This window comes from Phaethon lepturus, unplaced genomic scaffold (assembly GCF_000687285.1).
Source record: "Phaethon lepturus isolate BGI_N335 unplaced genomic scaffold, ASM68728v1 scaffold17385, whole genome shotgun sequence".
NCBI lineage: Eukaryota > Metazoa > Chordata > Aves > Phaethontiformes > Phaethontidae > Phaethon > Phaethon lepturus.
Window position 1 is genome coordinate 4,267 of NW_010538630.1, and position 18,205 is coordinate 22,471.

The following is an 18,205-nucleotide window of genomic DNA, read 5'->3' on the forward strand; positions in this document are numbered from 1 at the left end:
AGACCACTTATTACCCTTCTAAAATGAGGATAGGAGCTTTTCATTTTGTAAGGGCTTGAAAAGGAGCTTTTCAAGAAACAAGAGGCAAATCTGTTTTTTGCAGGGAATGAATTATACTAATTATCTTCTCCAGCTCTCGCAGCCAGTCAGCTGCTGTGACGCCATCTTCCACAACTTCTTCTACGCGTGTCACGCCTGCCCCGTCCGTTCCTGCAGCTGCGTCTGTGACCAGTCCGAGCCCCGTACCAAGTTCGGGTAATGGAACCAGCTCAGCCACGAGCCCAACCCAGCCCATTCAATTGAGTGACCTCCAGAACATTTTAGCTACTATGAATGTGCCATCTGGAGCAGGAGGACAGCAAGGTAACGGTGTTCTGGCCAGACAGGTGTTGGATCCAGGAGTCCTTTGGAGCTGTTTTACTGTCCTATCCTGTTCCAAATTGGTTTGAAAGGTCTCTTATATTTGTTACATTCTGTTTTTCATTTGAGTGCTGTTCTTGGCTGCTTCAAGAGTCTTACTCTCACTCCAAAACAGAGAGGGAGAAAGGATGCTAGCAGTGTGCTATGTTTCAGTACTCATCTGATTAGATCATTTTGTTTACATGACAAAATGGGTTTTGTGCATAGTCTAACAGCCAACTATTTATTTTGTTCCTAGTTGACCTGGCAACTGTGCTGACTCCTGAGATAATGGCTCCCATCCTGGCCAACGCTGAAGTTCAGGAACGGTTGATGCCTTACCTTCCCTCAGGGGAATCTCTGCCGCAGACTGCAGAAGAGATTCAGAATACCCTGACGTCTCCTCAGTTTCAGCAGGTAGATGCTGAGCAATTCTCCTTCCCTCCTCCCCCAGGTGTCATGATTCGCCTTGCCCTGCTTTTTCAGGTTCCTGACACTTTCAGAGTAGGAAGTTGCTCTGTAGAAGTGGAAAAGAGGAGGGACATGGTTTAATGGAGCACTAGTTCTTCCTTCCTGCGGTCACCCAAGGGCAAGATGAGAATGTTTTTTACTTTTGGAATTGGGCTTTACCTTTCTCTTTATTATAAATGCTGCCTGGCAAGTGACAGGAGTAGTAGCAAATTCATTATTCCCTGTCAGAGTGGCTTGTCAGCAGTCTCCTTAAAGGTCATTTCAAGTGACTGAAGCGATAAGATGCTCGTGTTTACAGCACTATATCCTGTGTTCCTCTTGAAACACTACTGCTTCATTGATTAAAGCTGGTGAATTACAGGCCAATTTGAATGAGTTACACTGATTGAAATTTGTCAACTTGCAAAATTTCAGGGGCTAAGATGACTGTTTTTAGTTTAAACTATGGCAACTCTTTTGTGTGGACAAGACTCAGAAGCGAGGGGTGTTTTTAATTGGTGATTTGATTAAGTATCTGCAGCTAGATAAAAGTTTTAAGTTTTCCATGCACTAAACCAGCTGGAGGTTGTGTCACTGGTTTCGTGTGTTGCTCAGTCTAGCAGGGCTTACCAGTTTGTGCTTACTGGTCTCTAGCCGGTTAACTAACTTACTGGTATCTAGCAAACGTGGCTCCCAACTGCAGAATCCATTGCAGCATGCGCACGGGCCCTGTGGCGTAGCAGCGTTTCAAGGCCTGCCCACAGTGCAGCGGTGTATGAAGGCGAGCGGCTGCTCCCAGGCCGGCTGTGCGGGCGCCGTGCCGTGCTGGCTCTCCTCGCGCAGGCATTGCACAGTAGCCACCTGGTGCTGGAGAAACATCATGCAAACTTTTCCTGATGCTGTTGACTTCAATTCACAGGCATTGAGCATGTTCAGCGCTGCCTTAGCCTCAGGACAGCTTGGCCCGCTAATGAGTCAGTTTGGCTTACCCGCAGAGGCAGTAGATGCAGCAAATAAAGGAGGTAAATATTGGTGCTGTTGGGAACATGAAGAAGTGGTTTATTTGGGTTGTGTTTATTTTTTTGCACTGCGCACAGCCATGGAATGTGGAATATAATGATTAGCTGCTGAGCAACTGTCAGAAGCCGACTCTTGCACTGTTTTATTAGAATGAAAAGGCGAGTGGCTCAGGTGTTCCCCAGCAGACGCGCATTTAGAGAAGTCAGTGTTCCGCAAAGAGATGTGCTGAGCAGCCTTGGCGTTATTCTCTTGATAGAGATGCAAAAGACTCTGGCGATGTCCTAGCCACCTTGTTCCGGAATGCCTTTTTTCTGGGAGTCTTTAGTTGTTTGAAATCTGTGCACAGCTGTGGCCTGTAGCACTGGAGGGAGGGAGGTGTTGGTTTGCCCTGACGAGCTTTCCACATCCGTTCCATGACTGAAGTAATTCTGGTCTTGGGCTGCCTGTCCAGACTTAAAGTGCAGAAAACGCTGGCTATGTCAGGGAGATCCGAATGTGTGGTGTATATTAAAGGAGCGTTAAAATTTTCTTCCCTGCTAATAGATTATTACTAAAGCAACTGTTTATTTTCCAAGTAATGAAGCTTAACCTCGTGTGGACAATGAGCTCCATCCCAGAAAATGCAAAGTTAAATAACTTGTGTGTTTAACTTCTAGATGTAGAAGCATTTGCCAAAGCAATGCAGAACAGTGTCAAGTCAGACCAAAAGGAAGGAGACTCTAAGGACAAGAAAGATGAAGAGGAAGATATGAGTTTAGATTAAGTTATTTGCTTTTCCTTACAGATATTCCTAGATACTAACTTAAGCAACTGCAGTAGGATTACTAACTTCATATTATGCTTATATAAATCTACAAATAAAGAAAATTCCTTTATCTGCCATACCGTTCTTTCTCAGTCTATTTAACATGCACTTTAGCAGTACTTGCTCTTTATTATCGGTGGAGTTGCTTACTGTTCAGTTTTGATGCTTTTGGCATCAGGCTAGACTAATTCTTCTAATTTCCATGCCCTGTGATGATGTGTAATGAGCTTCCTGAGGACACATTGCTGACTGCCATCCAGCTTTGGGCCTGCCAGGTTGTGGTCTGCAGGGCCACATAGTTGCTCTTCACCAGTGAAGTGAAAGAGAGTAACATAAAACTTTATTCGACTCCAAAGTATGTACCAGTGATTTACAAAGACCATCTTTAATACTACAACTTAAAAACAGGTCATAATTACATTTAAGATGGACATGTTAAAAACCCATTTTACAATATTTACCCCTCATAAAAAAACCCACAATATAATGATATAACTTAAAGTCCATTTCAGAAGCAAGACTTTTGTCCCCAAGTGGCTAGATATATATACACACACAAATATATATATGATGTGTAAGTGCACAAGTGAACTAGGTGGCTTGGGAGAAAAAAGCTTTTCAAGTGAAGACTGCACTACACCAGGCAGAGTGAGGCTGAGCAGGAGAAGGTAACTGCTGGCAGGGTGGGTGAGGGCCAAGTGCCACCTCTCTGGCCCTGCCAGACACGGAGGTAACCTTTCTTGTTTCTTTCTTCCCTTTTGAGCAACAAGTTTTCTTGCTTCACATAACAGGACTTTTGTCCATGTATCTACCAGCACTGAGTGCAACTGCAGGGGGTCAGAGGGGTGGTGTCTTTCTCCTTTCCCTCGGCAGTTTTCCCAGGCCATTTTGTTCCTTTTTTTTGATTGTTATAAATTAATCTGATTGATAAGAAGATGCTAATTCTGTGAACAGAATTTTGTCCAAGTTCCCCCTTGCAAAGCTCTGCGCAGCAGTGGCAGGTGAACTGAGACTGCCCTTGGGGGGAGGTTAAATGTGTCCTTGCTTATAAAAACACAGAAGTGATGGAATTAATCCAGTTTGTCCTAATTGCATTTATTATAATAACAGAAACTGCCTACAGCCTTCAGCAGAAGACAGTCTGTGACTGTTATTAATAGCCTCAAGTGTTCTGTGAACTAAATCTACGTGCATTGTAAGCATGGGGTAATGGGAACAGGATTTAGGACATGATGCACGGCTGCTGTGTGCTTTAGCCCACGCTCTGTAGAGGACAGCTGCTCTTTCTTACCACGAGCCCTGGGGCAGCACGAGTCCTGTTGCAGATGCTTGACCACAGGGGAAGGACTCAGACCTGTCTCCACATTCTGTTCCAACTTTTTGGTTTTATTTGTGAAAGATGTCCCCAAAGTGCCCCCACCTTCCTCCCCTGCCCTCCTTCCCCTTGGATTCATGGCCCCTCTCTGGTTTTGGGCCCAGACTCGTGCCTGCACAGTCACTGGAGATCAAGTATGTTTGACCACGGTTAGTGCTATTGAGTAGGTGACATCTGGGGCCCAGGGAGCGATGCAGCTTTCCGTTGGTCAGGCTGTACACGGAGGTGCACGCACTTACAGCACAGGGCAACCCTTCAGGCTAACGGAGCCCCTGACAGTCCCGGCTCGCGGCAGGTCCACGTGGCTCCGGTTAATCAGCAGGTTCCTTATACAGCCCACGTAATGAGGGAGAGGAGGTAACGGTGACAGTGTGCTGGCCTTGTCTGTCTCTGCAGACAGAACGAGTAAAAGCAAGCATTAGTCTGGCTAATAAGAGGACAGGGGATTACGTACCTCTATTTTGCACCTGGAATAGTATCTCTCTCAGCTTTGGGGTATTTCGTTCTGCAGCACATCTTTCCCAACTCACCAGGCAGCCCTCCCACGCAGAAGGTCGCCCTTGCGCTGGGTGCAGGAGGCTGGCTGGGTCCCACTGTGTAGTTGCCTTCTGTGTCCACATCAACCTGGATTATGCTTTTCCGTTTGGCAACTTTGAAAGAAAACAAGTGTCAGCTCTGCTTCCTCCCCCGGAAAGCAAGACCACCTCCACCCTCTGGCACAGACCAGTGCTGGAGCAGAGCAAAACTACTGGGAGGGTCAGAGGACCTGGCCTGGCTCTTGGGAAATGCCCCGAGTTTGGGAGAGCCTCACTCAAAATCTGTCCTTTGGTCACAGGGGCCACCCATAAAGCACCATGTCTTTTGATCTAGTGAAGAGGGCTGCCCTCTCCCAGTGGGGTGGGACATAAGGGGATCAGCTCAGAGTGGCTCTGGCCACAGATGGGAGAGGTTGTGAAGCAGAAAATGCACCAGGAGCACATGATGGCTCTCATCCAGGTCCAAGATGAGGGCTTAAAATAGAGCTGAGCTGAGACAGGGGCTGTAGCTGTGACCCCCACCCCCAGAAAGGGCTTGATGCAAAACCTTAGCACTTGCTCAATGGCAAATACATGAAAGGCTGAGTTTTGCCTGTGCAAGTGAGAATCCTGCAGATCCCTGCTCCCAGCTGTGGGCTTTGAGCCCTCTGGACCTAATCTGTGCTTTCAGAGGGTACCCGAGGCCAGGACTGGCCCAGCAGGACCATGGGGCAGCCCCAGCCTTGCCAGCTGCTCCGTGACCTGGGCAAACACCTCGTCTCTCCTATCCACCAGATCTGACAGCACTAACAAGATCAGGCAAGGACTCTTAATTAGGAAATGACCTAATAGCAGCTACAGTCTCACAAATTAAGTGCATGCAGGTGGGAGCTGGGGTTTTAAATACCCAAGGAAGGGCCCCCTGCTCCCCCCAGGAGATGTGGGCTGAGCAGCAGGAGTGGAGCAGCTTCCCAGAGCCAAGGGCTGGCTGTCACCTCACCTGCAATGGTGTGCCACTGCCCGTCGCAGAGGGATGGGCATGTCACCGATGCAGAGAACTCGCCAGCCCCAGCATTTGCTCTCACAGTGACCTGGTGTGTGAAACGAACCCATTAGAGCCCAGTGAGCTGAGCGGGATGAGCAAGAGATGGCCGCTGCCTCTGAAACCCTGTGGGGAAGCCACCCTCCCACTACCTTCGTCTCCTCCATGTACAGCAGGAGATGATGGCTTCTCCTTGTGCCGACATGGAAGATGAGGCCAGAGGCACTGTGAGGACGGACCTCCAGTGTCACCTCCAAGTCTTGCTCAGTTGCCACTGCATCAGCTAAAAGAGAAATGCTACTGGTAAGGAGGGGGACAAGGGAATCCCTCATGAGACACATCCCTCCTAGTCCCAGGGCTGTGGGAGTCAGCCCAGGCTGCTGTGGGGTACCTAGGACGACGGACCCGCCCTCTGCAGTGAAGAAGACCCCGCTCTCCAGTGTGCCCTCATAGCATGGCGTCACCCCGAAGGTGTGTGAGGGGGGACCCAGGGGCCTCCCATCCAGCTGTGGGTTCCTCAGGCAGCCATCGAAGCTGGAGGCCGATGCAGCCTGTGGAGAGAGGCCACCACAGTGAGCAAGGAGTGGTCAAAAAAGGGCAGGCACAGGGCAATGCCACAGGATTGGGAACTGGCCAAGACAAGAGTGATGCCATGGGACCACCAAACCCTTACCGGTATGTGAGCCTTGGCTTTTCCAGCTGGGATCCCCCCCACATACAAGGGAGTCCGGGCCACAAACAGCCCTGCGGTAGCCACTGCAGCATCCTGGGCTCGCAGCCCATCAATGACCAGCTGGGCTCGGCTCTGGTCTCTGCTGAAGAAGACCTGCAAGGACCAAAGGTCAGTGCCAGGGCTGGGGGCTTCCTGGGTTGCGAGGAGCCCCAGGGCTGCACCCAGGGAAAGGAGACCTCAGCTTAGAGGTTCAACCAGCCCTAGCTGTGTTTTTGCTGTCCCCTTTGCTCCCATGGGACCATGAGTGTCCCGTGTGCGATTAGGAAGCGATGCTCAGAGCAGGGCTGCACCGAGCTAACCCCTGCATGGGCACCTGGTGATGGGGGGCTCACAGGAGCAACGTGACTCAAAGAGGTCCTGCAGAGCCCCAACCCTCCACTCACCGTGTGCCACCGCCGGTCACGGTACTTCTCTTTGCTGCGGATCCGCAGCCGGCGCCTGCCGACATTCACCAGGAAGACAAAGCGCCCGTTGGAAACGAAGAGAGCCATGAAGGCACCCTGCTCGCCCGCCACATAGAAGAGCAGCCCACTGGAGGAGTTCAGCTTCACCTCCAGGGAGAAATGGGACCTGCAGGGACAGGGGGGTAATGGGAGCACCCTGCTCTCCCACAACTGCAAGGGATACCTGCTCTCCAAGCAATGGTCCCTGAGGCTGAGGTTGTGTGGGGTGGGCATGGGGTGAGCCTCACCTCTGGCCAAAGGAGGCTGGGATCTCCTCGAACTCCCAGCGACTGCTTGGAGCACTCCCAAAGCGGAAGGTGCCCCCAGCTGTGTGGGGCTGTAGGTGCAGCTGGCAGAGCCCACCCCGATCGTGGCGGCGATCCTTCACAGCAGGCTTGCCCAGCACCTACACAAGATGCACCAAGGAATGGAGTGAGGGGAGCATCCCTGCAGGTGTCATGGGGCAGAGGTGCTCAATGAGGGGGCAACAGTGGCATCTGAGGAGGATGGGGTGAGGATGTGGGAAGTTTGGGCAGCAGCTGGTACCTTGGGTTTCCGCCTGTCCTTCTTCAGAGTGACTCTGAGCTGCTGCGGCTGCTCGCTCCAAGGACAGCTCATGGTGACATTGATGCTCTCCACGTTCTGCTGCAGGTCCACCACCATCTGTGGCTCTGACATCCTACACACAGGGAAAAGGGGTCTGTGTCACCAGGCCAGCCAGGAGGCACGAAGGGGCTGAACCCTGCTCTCTGGGAAGCAGCACGGCAACACTCACCGCTTGACAAAGACATTCCCGATGCAGCCGGTGAGGTTGCTGAGGGCATCCGGCTCCGGTAAAAAAGTTGGAGGAGCGGGCGCCAACCCTGGCGTCGCGGCCACCAGCTGGACCCAGTGCCTGCTGCAGTGTCTTGCAGCTCATCGTCCACATACAGCCGGACCCTGCGGGAGATGAGCAGCACGGGCTGAGCGGGTCCCCATGGCCATCGGCATGCCACCCCCCATGCGCTGGCAGGACACGTACCCACGGGCATCGCTATAGAAGGCCACGTAGTGGGTCCTGTCATCCGCATAGGCATTTTCAGTGGTGACTTCAGTTTCCATCAGGTTCAAGGTCAGCTGGCCACTCTGGAGGGACACCCAGCACGTCCCCTCCTGCAGAAATCATTGCCCCATTGTTGCTCAGCAGTTGAACCCCAAGGAAGTGCCCATTTCCCCACCACCCTCCAGAAGCTCAGGATGCAGATTTCACTGTGGATTTGCCCTCTGGCCCCACCAAAATCCCTGCCTTTCCCAAGCGGGGAGCAGCACCATCCCCAGTGCAGGAGGACATGTTTCTGGCCTGCTGCTGGGATACGTGGGGGCACTGCAGGTGCCCACCTGAGTGCTGTGGTGGTAAAGCAGCCCCTCGCGCTGGCTCGGCCGGCAGGTGAAACCCCCGGAGAAGCTCGCCCGAAAGCTGAAGCCACTGTAGAAATCCCGCAGCCCTGGCACGTCCTTCAGGGCCAGGGTCAGGTAGCCGTGGCCGTGGACACTGACTGAGCGAGCCACCTGCAAGGGATACCATGGAGGTGAGGTGAGAGCCCAGCCCTGGCACTGCAGGGGTGCTGGAAGGGTGGCTGAGGCACTCAGGTCCTCGCTGGGTCTGGCCCGTGCTATGACCAGCCATGCGGAGCACCTTGCCACAACCGCCCTGCACCGAGGACCTGGGGTTTTTATGCTTGTTTCTGTGTGAAGGAGGGGAGATCGGGCCTGTCCTGGGGGTCCTGTGCTCCCTTTCCCCAGCATGCTGGCCAGGCTGCCAGGGCTTTGTGCTTACCAGCAGGTCTGAGGTGCACCCGTAGCTCACGCCGACGGTGCTCATGCGCTTCAGGTCGACGTATTTGCCGAGCGCCTTCAAGCCCTTCATGCAGCCCCGGATGGGCCCACCCGTGGGGAACAGTGCTTTCAAGCTGCAGGAGAAGGAAACAGTGCTATGAGGACAGCCCCAGGCAGGATCCAGCCGTGGGCAGGATCTGGCCCTGCAGCCCTTCAAACAGAGTGCCTGGGAAGGACCCACGATGGCCATGGGTATCTCCAGTGCCTCAGGCACAAGGCTGCTCCAAAGCACCCAGCATGGCAAAGGAGGACTCAGTGATGGCCACCAGCACCTCATGCCTCACCAGAGATGGAGATGTCCATTCTCAAAAGCTCACGGTGGTGGGCAGGAAGAGGAAATCTCCACCCAGAGCTTAAAAAAAAAAAGCCCGGGATGTGGCTGAGAAAGGGCCAGGGCCACCACCAGGGACACTGGAAGGGAAGATGTGGACTGTCCCACCCCACCGCAGGCTAGACCCACCTTGGGGGCAGCACAGCTGGGGGCACACCACCCAGGTAGTAGGAGACAGCATTCTCCAGGGAGTTCTCCTGCTCCACCATGAAAATGGTGAGGCGCTCCAGCCGCACCAAGATGCGCTTCTTGTTATTCATTTTGAGGAGGAAGATCTGGATCTGGAGAGAGAGGAGAAAAATGATCCACCCACCTGGGTCAATTAGGTCCATCACAGAGGGCAGCATGAGGTCCACGGCTCTAGTCAAAGAACTTCTTGCAGCTCTCCCCACCAAAAACAATGGTCTGGGTGCCACCCCACTTCTGGATGGGCAGCCCTCCAAGCAAGCCGGGCAGGCAGCTGTTCCCCCTTACCGCTTTGTTTGTGGTGCTGCTGATGGTGAGGGAGGAGGAGTTGCTGCTGGGTTTTGCCATCTCCAGGCCGGTACTGAAGTCATAGTAAAGCACCAACTTCCCATCTCGGATGGCCAGACACAGGAACTGACCCTGAGGGAGGCAGGATGGACACTCAACCCCACGTCCTGGTGTCCAGCATATAGCCATGGTGCTGAGCTCAACCTGCCCTTTAGCACTGGTGGGAGCAGGTCCTGCTGCCAGTGCCTTGATGCATCACTGTGACAATTACTGGGGATTTATCTGCCATCAGCAGCCCTGTGCTGGTGCACAGGGATGGCACCTGGAATGCTGGAAATGCTCCTTGCAGCACCGCCTGCCCCAGTGAACCCTGGCCTGGCTTGGAGGGTCCGTGAATGGGTGCTCTTAGAATTCAGGTGAGTCCCTCCAGTACCAGACAAGCGATTGCCTCTGCTGTGAGGTCTGGATCCAGCCCTCTGGTGGCTTTTAACAATAGTGCAGAAATGCTGCTCCAAGCAGCACTGCCATCTCCAAAGCCCTCTTCTCCCTGGGGCTCTGAGCTGGGAATGCGTGCAAGTGGGGTTGGGACTGTCCTAGCCCACTGGCTGAGGGATGAAGGCTCCCCAAGGGAGCAAGCACCTGCCTGATTCTCCAGGAAGAAGAGGATGCCATTGTAGGAGACCACACGGATCTCCTGCTCGAAGCGCTTGGTCGTGCCAAATTGGCTCTCAAACTTGATCTCTGCGTAACCAGTGCCATCAAAGTAGGAGCCATCAGTCAACCAGGGGTCTCCTGTGGACTTGGACCTGAGTCACACAAGGAAGAGGTCCAAGGCATCACTCCAAAGCCAACTGCCATGCTCTGGGGCAGCCAAGGGTAAGTGCCACAGACCAGAGCTGCCTCCGGCCTGGGCACTTGCTCTACCTTGCACAGGGCTTCTCAGTGGTGGTGTCCACCTGGAAGGTGCGTTGGAAGTTGTACAGGCTCACCACCTCCTCATTCAGTGTGTCCAGCTCCAGGCACCCACGGTAGTTGGGATAGCGCAAAGTGGGAGGAGGCTGGGAATGAAGCCGGACAGTTAGGGCAAGTTTGATCCTGGTTTTCCCATGAAATCAAGGATTTCCCCCCACAAGAAGCTCCAAAGGTATCACTGATACCTCCTAGAAAATCAAGCCTCCCTCCCTGCTGCCTGTCTCACCGTGAAGCTGGAAGGGTAGCCACCCACGTAGAAGACCACGTTGCGCGGGTCGAGGTTGAGCAGCCCCTGCTCCCCCTTGGCCACACTGTCTCCCTTGGTCTCGTGCACCGTCTGCCTCTCCACGATCACTGACATGTGCCCATACTGCAGGATCCTGCAGCAGGGAGGGATGGTCAAGACAAGGGGAGACCCCAAAGAGGAGCAAACCCTGCCCTCCCTGAGCAAAGAACTTCTCTGCACAGCCCTACCCAAAAAGGGGTGCATCTCCCACTGGGGAGCCCCAGGGCAGCAGTGCCTGAAAGGAGTCATCACTCATGTTATCAGCACTACCACAAGGCTGAATGGCCACTCCATCATAAGCTTCATCTTTCCTCTCCCTGCAGGAACCCCCAGACCCTCCATGACCTGGTAAGACACAACCTCCCTGCTAGTTTTTTTTGAGGTATCCCAGCATTTAACATTTAGGGATGACAGGATGATGGAGTCCACAGCACCTCTACAAGCTCAGCGCCTGTCTGGGCTTGGGCATAGCACTACCTGCATCCACTGCAGGCACAGTTTCCCACTGAACTTCCTTGGGATGTGTCCCATCAGCGTCCTACCTGTTGATGCTGATGGTGGCAAACTGCTCTCCAATATCCTCATCAACGGTTAGGGAAGCTGGCTCTTCATTGCCCAGTTTGTAGACCCACTGCACTTTGCGGTCCTTGAGTATGATGCCTAGGTAGTCTCCAGCGGCCTGAATGCCGGGAGAGACAGGGCCACACATTGGCATTCGGGAAAGGCAGGAGCACCAAGCGATGCTCTCCCCGATGCTCCCAGGGCTGCACTGGCCAAGCACTCCCACTCGCACTGCTCTTCCCATCCACCTCCAGCCAGGCTGACGGCTGCACCCAGGGCCTGTTCGTGTTCCCCACAAAGACACTCGGGGAGCAGGTAAAGGGAGAGCAGCCGATGTTCAGGCGCGATCCCCCATTGATGCTACCAACATGGGCTCCCACTGCCCTCCTCCTACCCACGCAGCCCCATCTCACCTCCCGGCTGCCCAGGTACAACACGAACCGCCCCTCCTCTGTCCCATCCTGCCGGCTCCTGGGCTCAGGGTTTTGGATGTAGAACTTGAGGGATGTATAGGCTGCCAAATCCTGCAGGTTGCTGGGCATCCGGACCTGCACACCCGAGCTGCCATTGAACTTCATGGGCACTTTCACCTGGAGGGAGAGAAATCCAAACCCACGGCACTGAAACCACTGCTGCTGCCTCTCATCATTACCAACTCTACCAAGCCAAAGTATTTTCTGGAGTCTTGCCACGAGAAAGGGACCCTACCTGATAGACCCAGAGTTCTTCTAGATACTCCCCAATTCGCATACTACCCTCAGGTAAGCCCTCATTCATGACAAGCCCCTGGCACCCCCTGCACAATCCTCACCCTCCCATGAGCCCACCTTGCTGGCGGCGTTCCTCGCCTGCGTGATGAGCTGCCGGATCCGCACAATGTTCTCTGACACGGTGGCGTTCTTGTTCCTCCTGTTCTCCAGGCTGCTCAGCTTCCCCAGTAGCAGCGGGATGGTGCTTTCCAGGCTGGACACTGGAGTTGGAGAGAATCCAGGGGTTTGGAAGGTTAGTGAGAAAGGAAGATATAAAGCTCAGGCAGTTTTGAGACATGCAAGTCAAAGCAGTGGCAGCTGGGAGCAGAGTCACAGAATGATCCCCTAAACCCAGCAGCCTTAATGGGGGGTTGTGAAAATGCTCTAATGCACGCAATCTCCTGCAGTAAGGGTGTAAGTGATATCGACACTGCAGGGAAAGGAAAAAAAATAAAGGGACAGAACTTAAAGCACCCAGTATTGGCTGCTACCTCCCTCTACTCTTGACCTGGAGCTGCAAAGCACAGCTTCCAAAAGCAGAGAGCAATCTGGGGACTCACGCCAGAGTCAGCCCTGGCAGCCCAGCACTCACCAGATTTCCTGGCATCCTGGACCGCCTGGTTCAGGTCTTCATTTCGAAGGTCTCCATACTGGTCTTTCCATTCATCCAGATTCTTCTTCATGGTGCTCAGGGTATCTTCCACTCTCGCAGCTGTTTCGTTGGCCTCTGCAGCTGCTGCTTTGGCATTCTGGATTGTCTCTTTTGTGTCCTCTGCAAAGAAAGGAGAAAAATCTCTGGGATGGCCAGGAGCAGGGCGGAAGCACCCTTGGGTCACAGCCTGGGTGCAAGGAAGGGAGCAGAGAGAACTAGTCTACTAGTTACCCCAGCACATACCTTGGTCCCTGCCCAGCATGTCCTGCACAGACTGGAGCTGGCTCAGGAGCTGCTCCTTCTTCACGCGGAGGTCAGCCAGCTTGTCCTTTGCTGTCTGCAGAGTGCCTTTAATAGCTGCAATTAAAGAAATGCATTATGTTGTGTGTTGGATCTCAGTCCAGCCTGAAGGACATCACACCCTGCAAGGTGCATCTCTCACCCTCGTTGAGTTTTCTCTGCTCTCTCCTCACAGCCTCCTCCAGGTTGCTGCTGTTCCTCTTCAGCTCTTTAGAAGTGGCTCCGAGATTTTCTGATATGACACTCTGTAAAACAAACATGCACTGCCTGGGAGTCTAAAAAGGAATTCCAGTCTCCAGCCCTGACTGCACACAAAAATGCTCATTCAGACAATTGCAGTGGGGTGTGCTGCTGGGGCATGACGGGGAGACCCAAACCCCCAGAGTCTGGTCCCAGCCATGGCAGAGGCTCTGCTCTCTGGCACAGAAAGAGTTCTCAAGACTCAAAGGGAAGAGGCAGCAGAGCCCTATGCATGGATGTGAAAAGCTGGAGGACTGCCGAGGGAGTTTGTCTTTTGCTCATCTTCACAGGGCTCCCCATGGCACGTACCATCAAAGCCTCACTGGCTGCCTCATCAGCATCGTGGGCTGCTTGCTCGGCTTTTTTCACAGCTTCAATGATGCTGGCGTAGGCATTAGAGGCATCGATCGCCCGCTGGATAAAGCCATCCTGGTTTGTGCCCTGGATAATGCTGTGTTGGAAGATGAAGCAATGAAGTCCATGAAGTCCATGAAGTCCGCTCAGGCTGGGCTCTTGCCCATGCCCCCACAAACCCCTATGGGTTCCTCATCACAACATGTTCTCATGGATAAAGCTTTGGAGATGGCACTCCACTGCTCCCCCATGGCATAGGAAGGCAGTTTCTCATCCTCAGCTCTGGTAGGAGATGGCCTGACTATTGAGGGTCAAGACCAGTGCCTCACCTGGACAGGTTCCTTGCAAGCTCATCCAGAAGACGGGCATGCTCCTCTGCCTGCTCCACAACAGGGATCTTGCTGCTAGCCGGGGAGAACTTCTTGACCCGCTCAGTCAGAGGCAGCTTTGCCCCATCCAGCAGGGCTGCCAGCTTCTCGTATGCCTGCAAGGACACACATCACTCCTGAGGATTGCCAGCCCCTCGCACTCTGCCCATGCTGAAGTACCTCCATCACCCACCTCCTTTGCACTCTCCATCTTCTGTAGAAAGTCGGAGACCTGGGCCAGGGAGTCCTTGGCCATCCTCAGGGTCTCCTGGACCAGCGCATGCTGCTTTTGGAGTTCACGGCTCTTTTGCTAGGTACACAAGACACAGGGTTAGGCACTGGCAGGGCTGGGGTAGGGCCCCCTCAACTACTTGGCAGTATGGGACAAGTTGGTGAAGGTCTACCTGACTCTCCTCCAGGTTGTTGCGGTTCAGGCTGTTCAAGTCCTCCGTCTGCCTGGTTTTGTTCACAGCCTCGTTGAGAGCATCGCGGAGATCCATCAGCTGGGAGCTGTGCAGCGCCAGCCGGTCCCGGATGCTGCTCATCAGGTCCTGGTTGGACGCCCAGCGGGTATGCAGCTCACTCTTCACCCGATGCAGCACTGAGGATGGAGGCAATGAGAACTGTTGCTAATTCATCCTCCTGTGTTAAAGGGCTCTTTCTGTGCTTGGCTGTGGAGAAGCCCTGTTCTGGTCTCACTTGGCAAGTACCAAGGCCAGAAGTGACCGTCTTTCCTCCCTCCCTCTTTCAGCCTGGATAGCACAGATGTCATCCAAAATTGTCTCCAAACCCCCAGTGCTGGTGAGAAGGCTGTGATTTCTTTCAGAAAGACATCCAGCCGTGCCCCAGATGATGGAGAAACCCCACCTGAGGCTTGTTCCAGCTCTTGATTACTCCCACTGTGAAAAATTACTAATTTCTAGCAAGGGCCAGCTTATAATTCCAGCTTTCAGATGCTGAACTATGTTTTGCCACTGCCTGTTAATCATGAAGCGCTTGCTCCCAGCAGTGCCAGCATGCCTGGTTATGCAGTGGGGCTTTTTGTGGGAGCACAATCCAAGCCCTTGCTCCTGCAAGGGATGCTCTCAGGATAGCAGAGCTGCTGAGGGTGGTGGGCTGCTGGTTGCTCCTCTGGACCCCTTTCCTGGGACAGCAAATATGAAGAAACATGGGGTGACTTATTCACATCCACATGCCATGTATACATAATAATGGTAATTCCTGGTTCTAAGGGTTGTCATTTTCAGTCATCAAACAGAACTACCCAGCTAGTACAATCTGCTCTAAAATTCACCTTAAGGGAAAAAGAACCATAAATGGCGTGTCACAGGGAATCCTAAAACTACCGCAAAACTTGTTGGGGGTGCCTGTTTTTACAACAGCACTCTCCAAACGTGACCATGATGCATAGCATTTGCATGGGCTCCAAGCCAGGCTTCGAGGAATGGCTAGAGCCAACAGGATCTGTGCAGCCCTGGCCCAGGCCACTGAGCCAGACTCACACTTCTGAGCCTCCTCATGCTCGCGCCTTGCGAGCTCCTCCTGGCTGCCCAGACTCCGCTCCTTCATCTCCCTCAGCATTCTTTCCACCTCAGCCATCTTCTGCCGAAACTCCTCAGTGGAGGTGGTGCTGGCGTTTGCTGCCCCAAACCTGGCCATCTGCCGCACCAAGTCTGCAAAGAAATCCAGATCCCCATTAGCACTGACCAACCCAGGTCCTTCATAACCCCCCAGATCCTGCCTTTCCTACATCACCCTCAACAACCTGCAGCCCACTTTCATGCAGTACTCAGGCACCCAAACTGCTCAAGACCACCCAGAGGTATTGCGCCACAATTCTGTCTCCTTGACCGTTACAGTAACACATTCTACATGTCAAAGCATCTTTCTGTGGCTTTACCTCCTCTCCTAGATCCAGTCTCTCCCTATTTTGCTAAATCTCTCCTGAGGCAGTGGTACAGATTGCCCTGGTTTTATGCATTTTAATAACATTTGTGCAAGTTTAATGTGTTTTTTCCAAAGACTGTGTTTAGCCAAACAGCTGGGGCTCACAATAAGCCTGGTCTACCTCAGCAACCAGAATTTTGCAGGGATGTCCACTTCATTTGTATTTTCCCTTTTTTTCTCCACGCTTCTTTCTAACTGATGCAGTACTCGGTGCTGTTTGAAAGCAAGAGCGTGGCATTCCCAGCAGTAAAAACCCACAAAGCAGAGACCCTTCTTTACCTACCTGCAATGCCTTTCTGAATGCTTTGGATATCTAGCTGGAGCTGCTTCCCCCTCTGGTAAGTCTCTCTTGTGTGCTGCTCAATCCGGTTTGCTTCTCTGTGAGTCATTGTCATCTACAACAAAAACCACTGGTTTAGCTGAAGTATGAGATTATGTTTTATAGATGTTTCCAAAAGGCACATAAGGCTTGGGAATGTGCAGCTTTTGAGGCCCTTGAACCATGTCCCCTCCAACAGCATGCCCTGTGCTGCATGGGGCCATGACCTACAATGCATTTAGTGATGGACTTATTTAGCATATTCAGAGAAGCACAAGCAATAAATGCAGCTCCAATGCAACAGGCTCTGATCCTGAAAAAGTCCTAAGACCACAGAGGACAGCACTGTCCTGCACTCTTTACAGGAAAAGCCCTAGAGCCTGGAGCCAGGACCACCTGGGACCTGACCAGGACACAAGAAGAGATGGAGGGCTGCAGTTGGCCGTTTAGAGTGTAGCTGTGTGTAGACATATGTATACACAAGGGCAGTTTGTCCATGCAGCTGCCCAGGGACATATCATCAAATACAGACTCTTCCCTCTCCCTTACGTTAGGACCAGGCAGTTTATAAATTAAATCAAATCTTGCTCAGTTTCTAAGTTCTCTGAAGACACAGCTGATGTTTTTTAGAGTGTATATAGATCACATCTTGCAAAAGGTATTGCTGTACTGAGGCCTCCAAGGACTATTACAATAAAAAGGGTCAACACATTTGCTGGCAGGGCCCAGGCTCTCCCTGACACAGCATGGATACATCCAGGGCGGACCTGGATGTTTATGTTCCTTCCTCATATGCTTCTTCTATAAATGGCATTTTATTGAATTTGTTTTTACTGGTTAAAGTTGGAGCCACCTCAAAAGCAAGTAATAAATCCAGAAACAACCATGAATATCACAAGATGTGTAACAGCTCTCCAAGGGAGAAATGCAGGTAATCTAGCTTGAGCATCTAAGTAAAAGACCCCAACTCTCAAGCCTAGTGCTGGCTGGGCAGGAGATGCATCCTGCCTGAACTAGGCTCCTCACAGCCTTCAAAGCCCTCATTTTAGGTAAAAGGAGGGACTTGTGTTCTGGTGAATGAAGATGGAGAAATACCCTACTTTGTGCTGCAGCGCATTCAGGTCCTGTGTGAGGTCCACGTTCTCATCCTCCAGCTCATCAGCCCTTTGCCTGACCTTGTTCATGGCTCTCTGGTACTCACGCAGCTGGTTCTGGTAAAAAAAGAGCCAAAATCAGGCCAACAGTCCAGAAAACACGGGCACAAAGTGATGTTAAACCTTTCACGTACAGCGACAGCTGCCATAGTACTGTTGAGACCATGTAGGCGAGCCCAGGCAATGGAGCTGGCATTGAGGTTGACCAACTGGCTGCGAATGGAGGGGAAGGACATCTCAATGCTCTGCAGATCCTCCAGCAGAAGCAGGACACAGCTGTCGCACACTGCCAGGGGAACGGAGAGGTCAGCACAGGGCCCTTCCCCGAGGCGTCCCACTCTTTCCCCAGGACTGCAGCATACAGACCTTCACACCTCATGCTGTCTGGACCGTTTGCCACGGGGATCTCGTACTCGTGCATGCAGACGTCGCACTGCTTCCCTGTCAGCCCATTGGAGCAGGTGCACTCCCCAGTGCGTGGGTCGCAGGAGCCCCCTCTGCACTCACACTCTGCCGAGTTTAATGACAGAAAAACACCCGTGGCATCATTTTGTGCTGTTGCCACCCCAGACGGAGGGGAAAGGGTGGTTTTATTCCAGCTGTGCAATTGCATCCTTGCTTATCTATGTGCCACTGCTGGAGGTTTCCCTGTGCCCCTAGCGACGTGCACAGGACCTCAGATAGCAGTCTGTTTTCCACCTTTAACAATTCAATTAGCACATGTGCCACCAATGCCTTGTCCCACTCCTCCACGTGTGGGACCCAGCACCCAGGAAGCAGGACTCACTTGTACAGCCGCTCTGGCTGAAGCCCCAGTAGCCTGGGGCGCACTGCTGGCAGC

General features: G+C 52.9%; 2 protein-coding genes across 3 annotated transcripts in view; one reads left to right on the top strand and one right to left on the bottom strand.

The window, feature by feature from the left end:
* ADRM1 (adhesion regulating molecule 1) overlaps window positions 1-2,751 on the top strand; it is a 6,513-nt gene extending 3,762 nt beyond the window's left edge. The window contains exons 6-9 of one of the 2 annotated variants that reach the window (XM_010286888.1): window positions 134-363; window positions 659-816; window positions 1,769-1,871; window positions 2,526-2,751. In XM_010286888.1, the coding sequence (XP_010285190.1) occupies window positions 134-363; window positions 659-816; window positions 1,769-1,871; window positions 2,526-2,632 (598 nt within the window). In that variant the 3' untranslated portion in view covers window positions 2,633-2,751. The remainder of the gene's footprint in view (window positions 1-133; window positions 364-658; window positions 817-1,768; window positions 1,872-2,525) is intronic. The other variant, XM_010286890.1, reaches the window with a different exon arrangement.
* A 1,533-nt stretch (window positions 2,752-4,284) lies between these two features.
* The window catches only part of LAMA5 (laminin, alpha 5), an 88,891-nt gene continuing 74,970 nt past the window's right edge, over window positions 4,285-18,205 (bottom strand). The window contains 35 exon segments of the mRNA XM_010286891.1: window positions 4,285-4,439; window positions 4,580-4,699; window positions 5,565-5,655; window positions 5,759-5,889; window positions 5,998-6,157; window positions 6,280-6,432; window positions 6,723-6,909; window positions 7,031-7,188; window positions 7,329-7,461; window positions 7,558-7,621; window positions 7,624-7,721; window positions 7,804-7,934; window positions 8,160-8,330; window positions 8,599-8,731; window positions 9,118-9,269; window positions 9,463-9,594; window positions 10,106-10,268; window positions 10,387-10,520; window positions 10,661-10,814; window positions 11,263-11,399; window positions 11,695-11,871; window positions 12,109-12,251; window positions 12,623-12,802; window positions 12,926-13,039; window positions 13,125-13,227; window positions 13,532-13,673; window positions 13,906-14,060; window positions 14,138-14,254; window positions 14,349-14,545; window positions 15,447-15,617; window positions 16,175-16,286; window positions 17,311-17,421; window positions 17,499-17,650; window positions 17,731-17,874; window positions 18,152-18,205. Of these exon segments, the coding sequence (XP_010285193.1) occupies window positions 4,285-4,439; window positions 4,580-4,699; window positions 5,565-5,655; window positions 5,759-5,889; window positions 5,998-6,157; window positions 6,280-6,432; window positions 6,723-6,909; window positions 7,031-7,188; window positions 7,329-7,461; window positions 7,558-7,621; window positions 7,624-7,721; window positions 7,804-7,934; window positions 8,160-8,330; window positions 8,599-8,731; window positions 9,118-9,269; window positions 9,463-9,594; window positions 10,106-10,268; window positions 10,387-10,520; window positions 10,661-10,814; window positions 11,263-11,399; window positions 11,695-11,871; window positions 12,109-12,251; window positions 12,623-12,802; window positions 12,926-13,039; window positions 13,125-13,227; window positions 13,532-13,673; window positions 13,906-14,060; window positions 14,138-14,254; window positions 14,349-14,545; window positions 15,447-15,617; window positions 16,175-16,286; window positions 17,311-17,421; window positions 17,499-17,650; window positions 17,731-17,874; window positions 18,152-18,205 (4,829 nt within the window).